This window comes from Rhagoletis pomonella, unplaced genomic scaffold, assembly GCF_013731165.1.
Source record: "Rhagoletis pomonella isolate Grant_MI unplaced genomic scaffold, Rhpom_1.0 Rhpom_scaffold_00004, whole genome shotgun sequence".
Lineage (NCBI taxonomy): Eukaryota > Metazoa > Arthropoda > Insecta > Diptera > Tephritidae > Rhagoletis > Rhagoletis pomonella.
Window position 1 is genome coordinate 67,837,485 of NW_023458558.1, and position 17,167 is coordinate 67,854,651.

Sequence of the window (17,167 nt, forward strand, 5' to 3'; positions counted from 1 at the left end):
TACATATGTATGTGTATATAAATTGTAAAAAGTATTTTATATAAGTAATTTTATTTTAAGTTTAAAAACGTATGATATACATCGTATGTAACAGCAAATTGCTAAGCATAAAAAATAATTTATTAGTCTAAAAAGTTCGTAAAATTTTTGGGATGTTCATGTAAGATTAAAAATTATTAAAAACTGCTTATCGAAAAACAAAAACATTTTGTTGTAGCGAACGTGTTTGTAATTAAAATTAAAACATGAAAATTCACATTAATTCATGGTCATTTGAACTGTAATACTTATTTTTTTTTTGCTTATGTTATTATCATTGTTTGTTTGTGCAATAAATGTTTTTTTGTTTGTTTAGTTTTTACAATCCATGTGCAGATAATTGTTATTCTAAAGTAGTGATGTTATATTGGATTTAGATTAGAAGAGATGTGTATCAAACAAGAAAAAAATCATTAGATTATAGAATACATATTTTTATTATTAAAACAAACGACAAATTAATGTGTTTTTACTACTGTTCAAAGGCACCTTTCGGTGTGAAAGCAGGTGAGTTGAAAAATTATTATCGGTCTTGTTGATCTCCTAAAAATTATATTCATACATCGTTGACAATTGAGGCCATGAGAGCAGAGGAGCCTATCAACAAAAAATTTTTTTAGTACTATGAGAAAGAAGGATCCATAAAAAACTACAGTTCAACAGCAAGGTAGCCTCTTCTACTTAAAAATTATTTTTTTTTTTTTTCATTTGCAAATCTATTCTGCATGTTACCGATGATTTCGTTATTCTAGATACTCAGCAATGCAGTGATGAAGTTTTGTAGAAATTCTGGAATTGTATATTTCACGCTATCTCCATTGTGATCGCCAAAAATCTGCAAAATAATAACAGGCGCACCTAACAACATGCAACATCTACATAGTTACTTGTCCCTAATGCTGCCAGATTTGGTTAATTGCACTTTGCATCTGTTACTTTTTTATGTCGAATACTTGAGGCCTCACTGTAATAGTACATTCACGGCATTTTTTCTCACTTGACGATTTTTAGTAATAACTCGACTCCAGCGCCACCCAGTGGCTCTTTTTACCTTCCTTTTATTAGCTCGGGATGTAACTATGTAATATTGATGCGCCTAAAAGATGCAGCGATTTCTATTCTCAAGTTACATACCGGATGACAGTACGAGTGGCAATTATAATATGGAGGTTTTAGTTTTTAAACTATAATTTTTATTTTCAATAGCATTGCCCTTATCTTTGCCGATACTACCTCGAATATGAGCCAAATCGGATCATAAATACGATTTTTAGTAACAACTCGACTCCAGCAATACCTGGCGGATCAAACTGTGAACCTAAACTATCCAGAGACCCCCACAAACACACACACAAAAAATTTGTTAAAATCGGTTCACTCACAAACAGATGTACACTGGAATTATATATGGGAGGTTGCATGAGAAAGTAAACCTTAGTGCAAAAATATTTTTTTTTAAATAAAACTAACAAACTCGTAGGTATAACATTTGTAAACATCTTGAGTTAACCAAAAAATAACAAATTAAAGCTTTAAATTCATTTTTATTACCTTTTTTACGTTTGGAAATCAAGTTCTAAGTAATTTTCTTGAGTGAGTTTCAAATGGGTTGTATTGAAAGTAGAGATGGGCGCGGGCTTAATTTTTCCGGTCCGGCCCGGCACGAATTAAGAATACGTGTTCGAAAACTCGCCTGAACACGATTGGAGAAAAGTCACTAAGGCCCGGAACGCCCCAGCACGACCGTACCCGATTGGGCACGGATTATCCGACAAAAAAAAATAACTTTTTCGAAAACATTTAACTTAGCTATTATTTTTTACAGAAGTTCCATGATAAATAAGTTAAGTGACATTTTTACCAGTTTTGGTTTTTTCTTTTGTTTATTTAACGTCTAGTTTTTTTTTTTAATTTCAAACAAATAACCTAAGGACGAGCACACCTAAAAGTTAAACATTCTAAAAATAGAATAACTGCGGAATAACTGCGCTTGATTGTGTTGGCATAACAAAAATGAAAAAGTGGGAAAAAAGCATCGATAATTTACAAGGCGAACTTAGCACAGTGCGCAAGCAACTGGCTAAGTCAGTGGGATCATCGGTTCGAAGCCTACTGAAAGAAGTCTGATGAGGAAATGTGGTGATTTCCGAAATAGCTATCACTTCTGCCATTTTTTCACGTTATTGTTGCTTTTCCACAATAAGTTTTTCATTGAAAACGGCCTCAGGCTCAATAAAAATTAAATAACAAAAACAAAATTTAATTTCAAACTACGTACAAAAATATAAAAATTCAACAAACTATAACAATTACACCAAAAGCTTTTTTTTAGAAAAATTCTAGGTGTGCATCTTTATAGCCCATTACATGTAAGTAGGTAAAAGTCAAAATTTCAATACGCAAGAAAATGGCGTTGATTTTTAATAATTTTTTTTTGGCTGACGGTGCTAGGCATTTTCTTCTTTATAAAGGGCACTATCCTAAGATAAAACGTGTTTGAATTTAACCCCTATTTGTCTTCTCATATTTTTTAATAACCAATCTTTAATATGGACCACACTAAAAGCTTCTTTTTATATAAAAATTCGTACGTGTCCCACCCGTGACAAGGGGAATTTCGGATTTTTGACAGACAGAGGAATTTGGTTGTTTTTTTTTTATAATAAAGCAATAATTTTTGTTTTAGTTGTTGCTTTGTTAGGATTTGAGGGTCTTTTTTTATTTCATGGCATCAAGTTCACACAAAAAAATTGAATACTCAAATTCGCAGTTTCCGTAAAATATATGTATCTGCCCCAAAAAGCAGGTTCTTTTTCTTGTTCCACCCGTGTCAGAGGAAATAACTCAGATTATTTCCCATATAAAAGTAAGCGGTAAATTTTTTCGTATTTGGTAATAACTCATATAATAGTGAATTAGGTGTAGCTTTATCAAAATCTAGAATTGTTGAGTACTTTATACTTAAATTTAAAAATAACTATACAAATGTTTCAGCCGTGACGGTGGAATATCCCATATATGTACATACAGAGATAGGTAAAAGTTTCAATATGTTTGGGAGGCGCCTCACTCCCTTTTCAAATAGACCCAATTTTTTTATGAGTATGGGATTCATTACATATACATAAATATATCCATACCAAGTTCCAGTACTCTATCATGACAATTGCAGAGATATGCAGTATGAGAAATTCGGTTTGTATGGGGGGTGTCGCCCCCCCTTCACATAGCGGTTGCATATACACAAATTGCATACAAATCTTCCTATTATAGTAATTAAATACTTTTCAACATGAATTAGCAGAGTACACTTTTCTTTTGTTTACAATTTGGTTGCCAAACACACTACAGCTGATCGTTTGACACATTTACCAGAATTTACCAGCAAAAAAATTCTCGGACTAAAACTGGTAACTTCTGACAGAGAGAGAACCGTATTTACTCTCTTTTTTGTCCTCTCAAAAGTCAGAGAACCGAGTACGGGATCGATTTCCAGTAAAATCTGACTGAATATGACTATTTCTGACTAGTCCGGACTCGTACGGGATGGCAACTTTTATTTCAGTAGTAGACTCTTTTTAACGCGCATCCATCGGAAATGTTTTGTAACACAATGTATGTTGTGCATAAATTTAATACATATGGAAAAAAACCCTAGTAGTATTAATTTGTGTGGAAAATATTAAAAAGTGATAAGAAGTTGTAATCTTTTTCTATAGAAACTTTTACTTCATGCATAATTACTTTACACCAGTCAAAAGGACATGTTCCAGCAGTCACAACTTTAAATACATATCTTTTAATCAGGGACCAAAAATAACTGTTATCTCGAATTTACAAATCGAAAACATTGCCCGAATTCTGAAATTTAACGAAAACGTTGTTTCATGACAGTTATCAGATGAAAAATATTTTTTATTTCGCCTATAAGAGTTATAACCCAAGGTTTATTTTTTACGTTGTTTGATAACAGTTATTTCCCAACGGTTATTTTTACGTTGCTTTATATTAGTTATTACCCAACGTTTATCTTTTACGTTGCTTGATAACAGTTTTTGTCCAACGTTTTTTTTTTACGTTGTCTGATAAACGTTTTAAGATAAAAATAATGACGAAAATGGAGATGAAGAAGAAGATAAAGGTGATGAAAATAAAAGTAGAGAAGTGCACTAACTGTTATCAGACAACGTAAAAGTAAACGTTGGGAAATAACTCTTACTGGTGACGGAAAACTATTTCTCCTGCAGAACAGTTATCAGGCAACGTTAAAAGTAAACATTGGGTTACAGCTCTTTTTTGTTTTGCATGTTAAATTTTTTTTGTTAATTTTGTTTTAAAATATGGCTTGTCAGTTTTTTTATATGAAAAAAAAATCGTAGGACAGCCAGCAAAAAATTCTCAAAAATCAACGCGAATTTTTAGACATATGAAATTTGCACATTATTATCCTAAAATTGAATGGGCTATAAAACTGCATACCAGAATTCTTTTTAGAAATTCGTATTAAAAAGTTCGCGATTATGCTGAAACTTTGCAGATTTTTCTTAATTTTTGTAGTGTCTTGGATTTAAATGGATGTTGCTAAAATATGAGTCATATTTTAGTTATAAAATTAACAAAAAATATTTACCATGTAAAACATGGCAAATATTAACAAAAAAGAGCCGTACGCTCATTTTGGGAGTAACTGTATGTATTGAAGAAAAAAAATTTTATAAAAGAAACGCCAAGTTTTAACGATATACAACGTAAAAGTATGTACCCGAGCGACCCAGATTAATATCTTTGCCAAGAACTGTCAATTTGCATGCTGATACAACAACAACAACATATACCAAGGTGAATGTTACACGAGCACCTTAACCATTTTGCGAGATTATTGTGGTTCATAAGTGCATATGACCAATTAAAAATAATCCCCAACCACATATACATATGCATAAAGTAGAACAAATATGTGTATACAATGGTAATAAGCATTATTTTGAATAAAAGTTAAACTTTAAAATAAGTAACGTCAATATTCAAAGCACAATTCGACAAATAAGAAGCTCCTTTATTCAATTTTTTATTTCATTTATTGATTTGTTAAGTATGGTAAAACACGAAGTCTTTTCAGTGTACAAATAATCCCAATATTGTCAACCGAAATTACACTTTCATAATGAAAGTTTCATTCAGTTTTTCAAGCTTTAACCCCAAACCGCCAAGAGATATTAAAAGTCCAGTTTGTATGTAGTACAAGGAACAGAAATCTAAATTTATTTTTATCTTTGATACTCTTCTTTTCAAATGTTCATTTCATCTTAACTTTACTTTCATTTAGACTACAATTCATTGTTTAAAAACAAATAAACATTGTAGGTTTTTGCATATAAAACACAAAATGTGTATTTAGAAATTCAGTAGGCTTTCTAAAACAATTTAAATATCCTACACATAAAGTGCTTACACATAGTATAAAATGATATGAAGTTATTAGCGGTGTTTTTTGCGGTAATAAGTTAGGTATCTATAAACACAAAATGTGATATTATAAATGAAAACTTTGTCAATAAAAAAGCGATTTCATTTAATTTATATAAATTTTTGAATGTGAGTAAGCGTTTTAATTATATATTGGAAAATTATGCATATTTAAAAAAAAAATTAAATCAATGGTTTATTCCCTTACAGCACCATCGCTTGTACATTTACATGCTTCTTCATAATGTTTTTCCATGTACTGCCTACCGAAATGGAGTATCCCATAAATCTGTATAAACAATTGTATTTCTTTTGTAATTTTATCAAGATTTTGATTTAATATATTCTACTTTGTTTCATTATTCGTTGTTGTTTATACAATAAAAAAGAAATCTGTACTAATTTTCCGTAGTGTTTTTCATTTTATAATTGCTTCTACTTTCAGTCCAAATTGGAATATTCATTATTGATCGCATTCACAGGTTCTATGCAATTCATGCATGCTTTTCCAAACGTTCTTATTTTCGAAGATTTTGTTAATTTTTCATTTGCAAATTATAACTTATGAGTTTTATATTATTTGTATTATTGTTACTTTAAAAAATCGGTGTATTACTTTTCTCCCTCAGTAGCAAGCGATTTTTTTGGGCTTGGCTGCGTACAATCTTCGTTTTCCGGTACAGCTGTAGCTTCTGCTTCTTTTGCCTCTTCCTCGTGATTAGCACCGGATTCGACACCGTTTTTCGTTTCAGCTGGTGCTCGACATTCTTCCGGATGCGAAGCTTTTCGCAGTTCGATTCGTTTTATCAGCTCTTTATGCAACAATGACATATCTGCAGGGCGTCCCATCACTAAGAAGATTTTGATTTTGCCAGTATTATCCATGGCAGTAAGGCGTAGTGATTTGTTGCTGGGACGTTGAGCAACCATGCCGGCCCAAACCTGATATTAGCAAAATTAAAAAGTTTAATCATAATATTATAAAATAAACCTTTTTGTTTTCAGCTAGATTTAATACTAAATTGAGCCAATAATCAACTAACTTTCGTGTTCAGCAATAAACGCAGGTTACCCGATGTTCGAAAAACAACACGTGAGCACTCTTGTTCGTTTTTTGAATCATTCAAACGTAAACTACCACGTCCGCGTTCCTCCCAGTTGCTGTTGACGAAGGCAAACAACTTACAATTGACCTACATCGAGACAAAGTTTATGTGATGAGACATATTAAGGTATCAGGGTTAAATTACTCTGATTATTTGATGAAACTTACATCAACAATATTAATTTCATTTTCTTCACCCGTGAACGTTTCTACCTCTTCATATTTCCGTTTCTGAGCCCGACTCTCCTCGTACTCACGCGCCACATCAGTAAGTGTCTTTGTTTCATTATCTTTTGGTGCAGCACCTTTGTCACTCTCACCGGCTTTAGCCGCATTTTGTATGACACTGGAGAACAGCAATTCAGCAGAAGTAGAGCAACCGGCGTCTGCATTTTCCGATTTCGCTGCTCCCTCTGGGTTGACATTTTCCTTTGGAAATACAAACAATTTTTAACATTTTTAGAACATAATAACATAATTATATTGATAAGACGCATGATTCAATTTTGAATCATGCCTAAAACGTATGTATAAATATAATTGAAATTTAATTAAAATCAGCATTACCCCTACAACGCGTTCATGCACATTTTGGCCAAATACAAAGCCGGATTTTTCCACCAATGGTATAGAGTTCTTGGCGGCAGCAAAAAGATTTGCTCTTTCTAATCCATTTTTTCGCAACAATGTTAAAGGATCCGTGCGCTTTAAAACAAAATATGTATGAAAGAATTACTAGCGAAATAAATAAAGCATCCACATCATACTTCATCCGGTTCATCATCGTCTGCCGCTTTTTTATCATCTGTTGTTTCGCTATCATTTGCTGCGTCGCCACCAACAGCACCTTCATCAGCACTTGCTTCATTATTTTCTGCCTCCTCATCATCGTCTTTCTGTTCCCGCATAAAAGGATTATGATTGGTTGTACTGCTCACGGAATCCTCTTCGTCTCCGTCCACATTATTGACTGTGGCTGTGGAATTGGAAGACGCATTGGCATTACCAAGGGAATTGTTATTGCTATTGGCTAATGCTGCTGCTCCCGAAACTGATGAACCGAGCACTGAGGGGCGCAATACCCCTGAACGTAGAACAGGATTTACACCGCCACCGGTCAACCGCGAGGATTGTAGGATTGAATCGCTTCCAAGGCTGTTCGATTCGTTAGAGGTATCTGTAGGAATAAAGGCAAAACGTGTAACTGCCGGTTTATATGTACTTCCAGAAATTTTCGCAAGTTTTTCTCTGCTTCTCTGTATGTGCCGCCCGTTGTTCCTACATACTTTTATTTCGGCACATAAACGCATTTAGATAACGTGCGTTGGAAAAACTTTCTTTTCCATTGGCTTTAAGGGCTTACCATTATTTTCGGACATTTTCAATGTATACTTGCAGAACTATTATAATTTGTTAAAAATGAAAGTCTTCGAGAGTTCTGCAAATTAAACTGTGCTGAATTGTCAAACTTCCGAAGCGTACGCAGAATGTCAAGGTAAAAGCAAATTAAAAAAACCGAAGGTACACATGTTGCCATACCAGCAGAATTTCATTAAACAAAAAAGGCTGTTGCTTTCGATATCCCTAGCAACATGTCGCAATCAACACATTCGGTCTAACCTCGTACTTTTCTGTCTAAATCAATGATGGGCAAAACGCTACTCGCGAGTAGCGTCTGCGTCGCAGCGCTTATACGTATACAGAAACGACGCAGCGAATTTCTATTCAGTCTGCTTTCAGTTTTCATGAGAGTGACACTACGCTTCGCCGTTGAATATTTTTATTCGTAATTTTAGCGCGTTGTTGCCACCTATATATGTAACAATGCCCAAAATGGCTGCGTATGAGTGCCAATTACAGTTTTTGGTTTTAAGAAAAGCCAATAACGCCCAATGCTTGTTATGTGGTAATACGACTACTTGGAATCGTTCTTTTAATATAAGGCGACATTATTTGTCATGGTAAAAAAGTCAAACTGCCGAACTGTGTAAACCAATTTAAAGTTTTTTGTAATGGGTTTTATGTATATATGTATGTACGATACGGAAATTTAATATATTTAGTATACTTTATTGAATACTGAGTTTAAGTTGAAGAGTTGAATACACAGTTTAGAAATTTTAAATTCGTGAATTTTGTTGTTGAATAAACTATCATTTTTTAAAACATTAGTTTAATGAAATTAAATTAAAAAACTTTTCATGCTCGTACATATGTACTTATAAAAATTAATTTCATAATTCATTATTTGAAATTATTTCTTCATTATTTTTTTATTATATTTTATTATTTTCGTTTCATGTTCATAATACAAATTAAATATAAATTTGTAAGAGCGTTTTCTAACACGCGCAAAAAACGACGCACTTTTGTACAATATAGAAAAGTGGCAACTGTTACTCAGCGCGATTCACGAATACCATGACAAAATGAGACTGTATTGGTGTGCCCATCTATGGTCTAAATCCAAAAAATTTCCAAATAATAGGGGTCTTCATCTAAAGTGTTAAAGGGACAAATTGCTTAAATTTATCATTTTATCCGCATTCTTTCATAACGCACCTTGGTAAATAATTGCACAAAATTGTTTATTATTTAACTTATCTGGCTAGTTACGTTTTATTCTTACCTCGTCCATTCTGCTAATTTGCTTTTTATGGCGGTCTGTCAGGGTTGAGTTTTGCTGAAATTAATACGTTTATCCACCAAAATCGTTTGATAGAGTGATAAACTTTGGTTAAATAGATGTCAATACAAAGTTTGACAGTTGATTTATCAAAATGAAAAATTTATAATTTTTTAAAATTTATCAATAGTTTATCACTTTTCATGGGGACCCCTAATAACTATGTTCTCAGTTCGAGTATATAATCAATTGCTAGTTAAATATGGTAAAATCTGGTCGAAAATCGCGAGGGAACTGGCCACAGTATTGCCGTTGAGGATTTTCAGAAAGTCGCAAAAAGGGGTCATTGACGAAGAAAGAGTCACTAAATTTTTTTTCTCTTTTCTTTACTATTTAGTAAAATAATTAATCTTAGAACCAAAGTCAAAGTCAAATTTACGTGTATTATAAGGTCCCTACAAGAACAGTGATAGTCATTTGATTAATCATGTGATACTCACTGGTGATGGAGATCTCAATCAAGTTCTTCTATCAACTTTTTAAGAGCAATATGCAAAACGTGATGTAAACATTTGTGTACATGTGATCTTCCGTCTTCTTCCGACTTATGGTCTTATTTAGTGGTCTCTTTTTAACCAACACAAAATTTACAAATGTGTTAGTGAGATAAATGAGAATGTGTTAGTTTACATCACACAATTAGTCTGTTCCTTTGAACTTCGGACTAAAACCTGTGGAACTGTCAAACTACAATTTTACTCCCTCAAATGAGAGTAAAACGAATGCAGAAGTGCATAGGAACGCAAAAGGCACTATTTCCTGTAAAAACGTCAGTCGGTTTATTTACATGTGATTTGTACAACACTGATTTAGCTGAAATATCACTAAATAATTATTAAAATCTATACATATTCAAACATTTCGTTGTTTATTTCCTTTTTTTTTTTACAAATATAAGGTACTCTGCTTTCACCGCTGTTTGTTTTTGCTTGCACATGCAAATCAGCTGATCGTTTGACACTTTTCATGAACTTACAGGAAAAAAAACTCCGGACTAAATCCTGTAACTTCTGACTAGGAACAGTCGCCCAGTTACTCTCTCAAATGTGTTCCCACTTACAGGTTTTATGTCAATAGGAACGACTTCCTGTAAGTTCTGACTAAATCCTGTAAACCGGACTGCTATTGGAACAGACTAAATTCTTGTAGGGGTCTTTTCGCTGCTTGAATGCCCCGTTGTTGAATTTAAAAAGAAAGCATACTGCCGTCCATAAATTGGCGTGTCAAGCGCCAAACAACTATAAAAATCCTTATGGCCGCACAATTTGTATGGAGCATCCCACAATAACGCTGCGCTAGCGCCGAGCAATTCGAATTTTCATTTTTGACAGAGCGTTACGTGTTGAAGCTGGATGCAGAAGACGTAAAGAAAGAGGAAGGACAAAAAGTGAAATATGAAACGAGAATAAAAACGAGAGGAAATGAGAAAACGTCAAAAATTACGCGCGCTGACACTCGTTGACAATGGAAAACGCAGCGCTTAATGCTCCATTTTAGGGTCGCCACGAACTGGATTCTATAACTGTGAGTTTTCAAGTGTACATTGAAAATTGTGTGCGCTTTTCATTTTGCGATTCAGTAAGTGTCAGAATGAGTTTTAGCTGTCTAAATTGTATACACTTCCTCATTTTGCGATCCAGCAAGTGCGAATTCTCAGTGAGGTGTGAAGTTTTAACTGTCAATATTATGTACACTTCTCTTCCGAAAAACTCTAAAAAACTTTATTTGGCGAGTTTTTGGTTATGAGTTTCGCACTCGGTGTTGCCTGAGCTCTGTTTTCACCAAAAAACTTTAGAAAACCGTAGTAGAAAACGGAGCAACCTGATAAGAACAGCGTACAGCCTGAAGGCTGTAGACGCAAGAAAATTTCTTAGTGATTTCATGTATGCTACTTTATATGGAGTTTTTGCTTTTCTTGAGAGCTGCATACTGGCCTTGCAGGAGGAAATATTTTTTAGTAGCATGGTTCAGTTAGCATTTCCTATAAAAATCTCTGAAAAGGGCCAAAAGTCGCACATAATTTTGAAAAAGTGTCAAGAATCTAAATATTCATTAAGTCGAGTCAAAGGGTATTGACGCTAAAAAAGGATTAAATTGTCCCTTTAGTCTTACAATGGCAACACTGACTGGCCCAATGCAGACCTACTTTCCTTTGGTTTTAAAGCAGGGGTCTTTCCTTAAACTCGTAAAGCTCGTAAATTTACGAGCCTCGTAAAGGAACTATCAAACGACCTCGTAAACTTCAGTGTTGCCGAGGGGCCGAAGGTTTTCTACTAAAATGTATGCTAAAATACTGAGAACAAATAAAAAAATAATAGGCGAATAAAATGATTCAATTTCATACACTAACTGTATTACCATGGGTTTTCTGCTGATTCTCGCATTTTTAATTATATTTTAACTTTCACTCGAGCTGTGGGGCTGTTATAAAACATAATACGAAACCAAAATGTTTTCACAAAACCCTTTTCAACCTGTCAAACAGTTACTTCACGCATCTGTTTACATATTTGCAAAAGGGGGCGTTACCGTAGCAGCCTCGTAAACTTGCGAGTTTTACACAGTTTAACCCTGGTAACAGTCTCATCTCAAGTCACTAAATTTGAGATTAGCAATTAGTGACTACTTTTGTGACTTGAGATGTCTTGGCTATTCAGTTGGAGAGAGTCACAAAAAGTTCACCAAAAATGTGTGGTGAAAACAGACAGTCAACTGATAGCGTTTATGTACCGCACCGCCCGAAGAGTCGCAATGGCCGAATGGTCAAAGCATTAGGCTGCCGGTCGAGGGGGTCCGGGTCGAGGGTTTTTTATATTTTTTTTTATAATTTTTATTTTGTTAATAATCTTTACATTTTAATGTTAAAAAAAAATATTATTTTTTTCAATGGATATGTATAATATTAAAGCATTTTGGTTTATTTCCTAACGAAATTCTTATTGAACAAATTTCCTCGCTTCATATTCGCTTTTTTTTATGAAATGGAAAGCAATTAACTTTTTCTCTATATTTTTATTTTTGAGACTTGCTCTTAGCGAGCTGACAAATTAGTGACTTTTTTTGAGACTAGAGACGTGAGACAGCGTACTGAATACCAAAGTCTCAAAATCCAAGTTCACCGCCAAAAGTCACTATTAGTGCCTCGAGACCGCTTACTGAATGCCAGGGTGAATTACTGAATCCCAGGGTAAAGGAATCCCCTAAGCTTGTTTGGCCAAATGGCGTCTTGGAACCCTGTCAAAGACACAATGCGTGTGATTAAAAAGTCAACGCCTGTTTCTTTAAGATTAAGAACTATTTTCCTACAAAACTCCAGAAAAAATAATCGGATCATCATTTTAAGCGTTCCATTTTTTCAGATTTAAACGCTTTCTGCAGCTCTCGAGAAAAACAAAAAATGCATATAAAATGACGCACAAAAAATGGAAAATAAATTTTCTTCTATCAAAATTTCTTAAATCAGTATGCAGCTCAGAAGAAAATAATGCTCGCATGTTTATTTCTTCAAGAGAAATAATGAAAAATATTTCCAGTCATTTTTCTTGAGAGCTGCATACAGCTCTTCATTTAGAGCTTAATGTAAACTAATGCTTTCACTTCAAATAAATGAAAATAATGATAAAGTTTTAACAGCGGTCGTCCCTCGGCACATAAGGGCCAACCTCCAAGTACCTATATTTCTGCCTTGAAATATGTTCCTATAAATTCCATTGGCCTTTCGGAGGCGGTGTAAAATTTAAGGTCCCTCCAATTGTGTAACAACATCAAGTCTCACACCGCAAATTGGAGGAGAAGCTCGGCCAAACACTTATTAAGCTGATGCCAGATAAAACTTTGTAGCTTTGCGTGACATTTATAACTTTGCCAGCAAAGCGCCAGACGCAAAAGGTATGCCACAATGAACGCCAAGAAAACAATGTTGTACCGCTTTTTTACTCATCAAAGTTGCTGTGGATTTTAATTATTTTGATTTAAAATTATCAGCAATGTAATTAAGTTTTATGTTTCTGCATGAAAACCCGAATTTGGACGAAACAAAATAAATATTAAACCGGCTGATTGTCAAAGCGCGCAAAAAGATGGGAGTTGACCATCTTTTCGCTTCGCGCTGCCGCTTCAACGATTTATGTGGCATGCTTTGTGCATTTTCATACAATTCATCTTATCTGTCAAAGCGAATCTGTCACGTAAAGCGAAGCAAAAGTTTTATGTGACATCAGCTTTAACAAAGTTGAAAAGTAAAGCAAATATGTTTAATATAAATAAGGAAAAAGAAGAATAAATTTTATTCAACTTTGAATTACTTGCAATTTTCGAAATTTGGCCCACAGTTTAATGAAGTTGAATACAATTTTGACAGTTCTCAAAGCGAGAAAAGTAAAACAAGCCTGTTTGGGTCAATACCTTAAGTTCGGGCTACGTGCGGGATCAGACCTAGTTATTGATCAGAATAAGCCTGTTTCAGGTTTAAAAAGATTTACAAGGAAAGCTTTTTTCGCCTTTATGCTCGCGTTGATGTAACAATCGCTATAGCCAAGTGGACAAAGCACTTGAGTGCTACTCGAGAGATCCGAGTTCGAATCCTCCTATGGTAGTGGATCTTTTTATTTAATTTTGTTTTGTTTAATTTAAGTTTTTTACATAATATTTAGACTTTAATGTTTTAAAAACAAAAATATTTTTTGCAATGAAGTTTTATGATTTTAAAGTATAAATTTTGGTTTATTTCCTAATTAAATTGTTGTTGAACAAATATTTCCCCAGTACATTTTCGCGTTTTTTTTTTAATAAATAGAGAGCAATTATCTTTTCCCCCATATTTTATGACTTGTGATCTGCTCAGAGCCAGTTGACAAATTAGTGACTTTTTTTGAGACTAGAGGCGTGAGACAGCTTCTTGAACACCAAATAGTCTCAAAATCGATGTTCACCACGAAAAGTCACTATGTATTAGTGACCAGAGACTGGGCAAGAGCCTATTTTGTTGGCAAACATATATCTTTTCCTCCCTGATCGTGTGTTTATAAGTTATGGCTCCCAAAATTTTTAGAAAAGAAACATGTAGTTTTGCAGCTAGGTTTTTCTACACTTCACTAGCGATGTATTAATTTTTTTTTACATATTTTGTAAATTGGACCTATCGCAAAACTCTTGCTGGCCCCTACAATTTGTGTAAAAAACTTACCTTGAGTTTTATTAACATAAATAAAATGTTTATTTATTGGGTTTGTGTTTTTCAGTTTTGAAATTGGTTTTTCCTGTTTATTCATCTTATGCTTCAATATTCATAGTACTATGAAACTTGACATTAAAAAATGTAACATATATTAAGACAATATTAACGATTTCTTAAAAATAATGTTTTCGTACGAATAAAATATTTATATTTTAACTTAAAAACCTTAATTAATTGTTATTTATTAGTTTTTTTTAAATTACATTTTTCTCTTCCCTTTACTTCTGTGAATATCCAGAAAACACTACTTTGTTTAATATTACCGTTACAATGTTGCAGCAATCTTAGAAAAGCGACACGTGCAATTACATTCTACATACATATAATATGTACATATTAATGGCCTATTATGTAATGTTTTGTTGTTATATTGCGACTTATTAATTTCTATGACACATTGTTGTTATTTAATAGATATTATTTCATCAATGTATGCACTGCTTAGACTTATTTTTGTACATAGATATACTGACATACTATCCAAGTATACGTAAACATATACTCGTAAACTTCTATCCAATTTGTGATATAAAAAATGTAGGCTAGTTTGTCAGATCTAAATCAATATCACAGCTTAACAATTATTTTTAAGTAGTTTTTAAGTATATTATTTTTAAGTATATACTAGAACTAAGCTCAGTTTAATATTGATATTGTACATAGATTTACATACATTTATTTGCTATGCATACATAAGAAGTACACAAACGTTCATATCTATAGACATTAGGATGTCCATAGGCATGACTGTTTAAAAGGGGTCATTTTTGAATCCTATAAAAATTTTTGCAATACTGAGTACTAGTATCTAGATCTTTGAAACCTTTTGACGTGCTGAAATTGAATTTGAGTAATTTTCTTTTTGACCATTAAAGTTTATAGCTACAAAAAGTTTGTATTAACTAATTGCTGACAACAATAAATTAGATTGTTAGCTAATTAATGATCTTGTACAATTTTTGAGCTATAATTGTTTTTTCTTCTTGGTGCAGTTTTAGTGGTCAAGGGCACCTTTTACTCTTAAGCTTGGAATAAGTTGAAAACAACGGACCATGAGCCACAGCGGCTAAATATTTTAAGATGCATTTTTATTCAGATATTTATTTTGAAAACGACTGGGCATTTTTTAATGTAATGGAACCAAACTGAGGGGTAGCAAATTATAATAGTCCAAATTAAAAAAAAATGTCACCCTAATGTTTATTTAACAAATAAAGCGACACGTTTTAAAAGCTACATATACATATAACGTAAATCGTTAAACAAAAGTGACATTTGACATTACACAAGCGCTCATCAAGGTCTTAATCGGTCTGTTCGGTTATTTTCGCAATACAATTACTGAATGCAAAAGTGTGAATTTTCTCGTTGTCATGCTGTTTAATTATAAAAATATACATATTTTCAAAATTAAAAAAAATAATTTCGAATAATTAATTTTTTAGATCAAATATTTAAGTTCCTGCTAAGCTTTACTGAAAAATTATTTTCCAATTCCTACACATATACATAATCTACGCGAATACTACTAATATATACTTTTTTAATAGTAAATAATAATAATAAAAACTAAATATTCGTACTAATACATAACAAAAATAGAGTAATTAAAATGAACAGGGAAATTTTTTTTCTAAAAAAATATGTATTAATCGACGCAGGCGGTAAGTTTTGCACTGGTTTTTCTAGCAAACGTCCTCCCATTCACTTTTTCTCCGGTCACGATTTTACATTAGTTCTAACTTGTTTTGATGATCATCGAACTCACTTGAATCGCATACTTTAGAATGACAAGTTGTTGTTTTAGTATGTAATTTTTAAACGCAACTGGTTTTGTTGTGCGACTTGCGATGATCGCACACGTCTACAACATGCATATAACACATATCTTACATATGCATATAGTATTATACGTAGTACAAACAAATAAAAATGGATGTGCATTAATATGCACATTCTCGCAGCTGCATTTTTTAGAGTATCTTAAGCAATTAACAGTTTCGCATTTACTATAACGTTGAGGAAACCTTGCAAAACTGCATTTATGAATTAAATTAAATGGAATTAACTGCAATTAACGGCTGGTCAAGTCAGAATCTCGCTCTTCTTGTACAGTGAAATTTTATGCCCGACAATGATCAACACATTTTTACAGTTTGTTGGAAATCATACTTAATACTTAAGTCTTTTACTGCATGTCTTCGATTCTTAAAATCACCAGCGTCGATCCGTGGTCTCACTGCTGGGCAGATAAAAGTCATCGTCATGGGTGACAAGCAATTCTCGCATTCCGTAGCGTCGCCTGTTGGATGATAAAATTTAAATGGAAATTATGAAAGGAAAATTTTACAGCAGGATTTTTATAGATAATTTAATATAAAGCGAAGGACATAAAGGCAATAAAGTGGGACTTTAACTGCATATTTCACAACGTGCTCGTTAGTAAATACAAATGCTTAGAAATATAGATATTTTTGTATATATGTACCTAAATGAGTGACACAATTACATATGTATGTACATATAAAGATACATATCACTCATTTGCTTCAAAAAAATTGTACCAAAACTTTATGAGAAATGCGCGCTTGAAGCTTTTAAGACACGAATACAAGAAAATTTATATAAAAATTTG

At 33.0% G+C, this 17,167-nt stretch overlaps 2 protein-coding genes across 2 annotated transcripts in view; both read right to left on the bottom strand.

Moving 5' to 3' along the window:
* Positions 1 to 5,271: 5,271 nt before the first annotated feature.
* On the bottom strand, positions 5,272 to 8,101 carry LOC118738027 (ran-binding protein 3). Its single transcript, XM_036468903.1, has 6 exons — positions 7,974 to 8,101; positions 7,378 to 7,787; positions 7,178 to 7,315; positions 6,779 to 7,039; positions 6,549 to 6,698; positions 5,272 to 6,447 (listed from the first exon to the last, which is right to left on the bottom strand). The coding sequence occupies exons 1-6, from the start codon at positions 7,987 to 7,989 to the stop codon at positions 6,118 to 6,120; spliced, it is 1,305 nt and encodes a 434-aa protein (XP_036324796.1). The 5' UTR covers positions 7,990 to 8,101; the 3' UTR covers positions 5,272 to 6,117.
* An 8,015-nt stretch (positions 8,102 to 16,116) lies between these two features.
* LOC118738028 overlaps positions 16,117 to 17,167 on the bottom strand; it is a gene marked incomplete at its 5' end in the record, with an annotated part of 9,707 nt that continues 8,656 nt past the window's right edge. Inside the window, 1 exon segment of the mRNA XM_036468904.1 lies at positions 16,117 to 16,834. Within this exon segment, the coding sequence (XP_036324797.1) occupies positions 16,747 to 16,834 (88 nt within the window).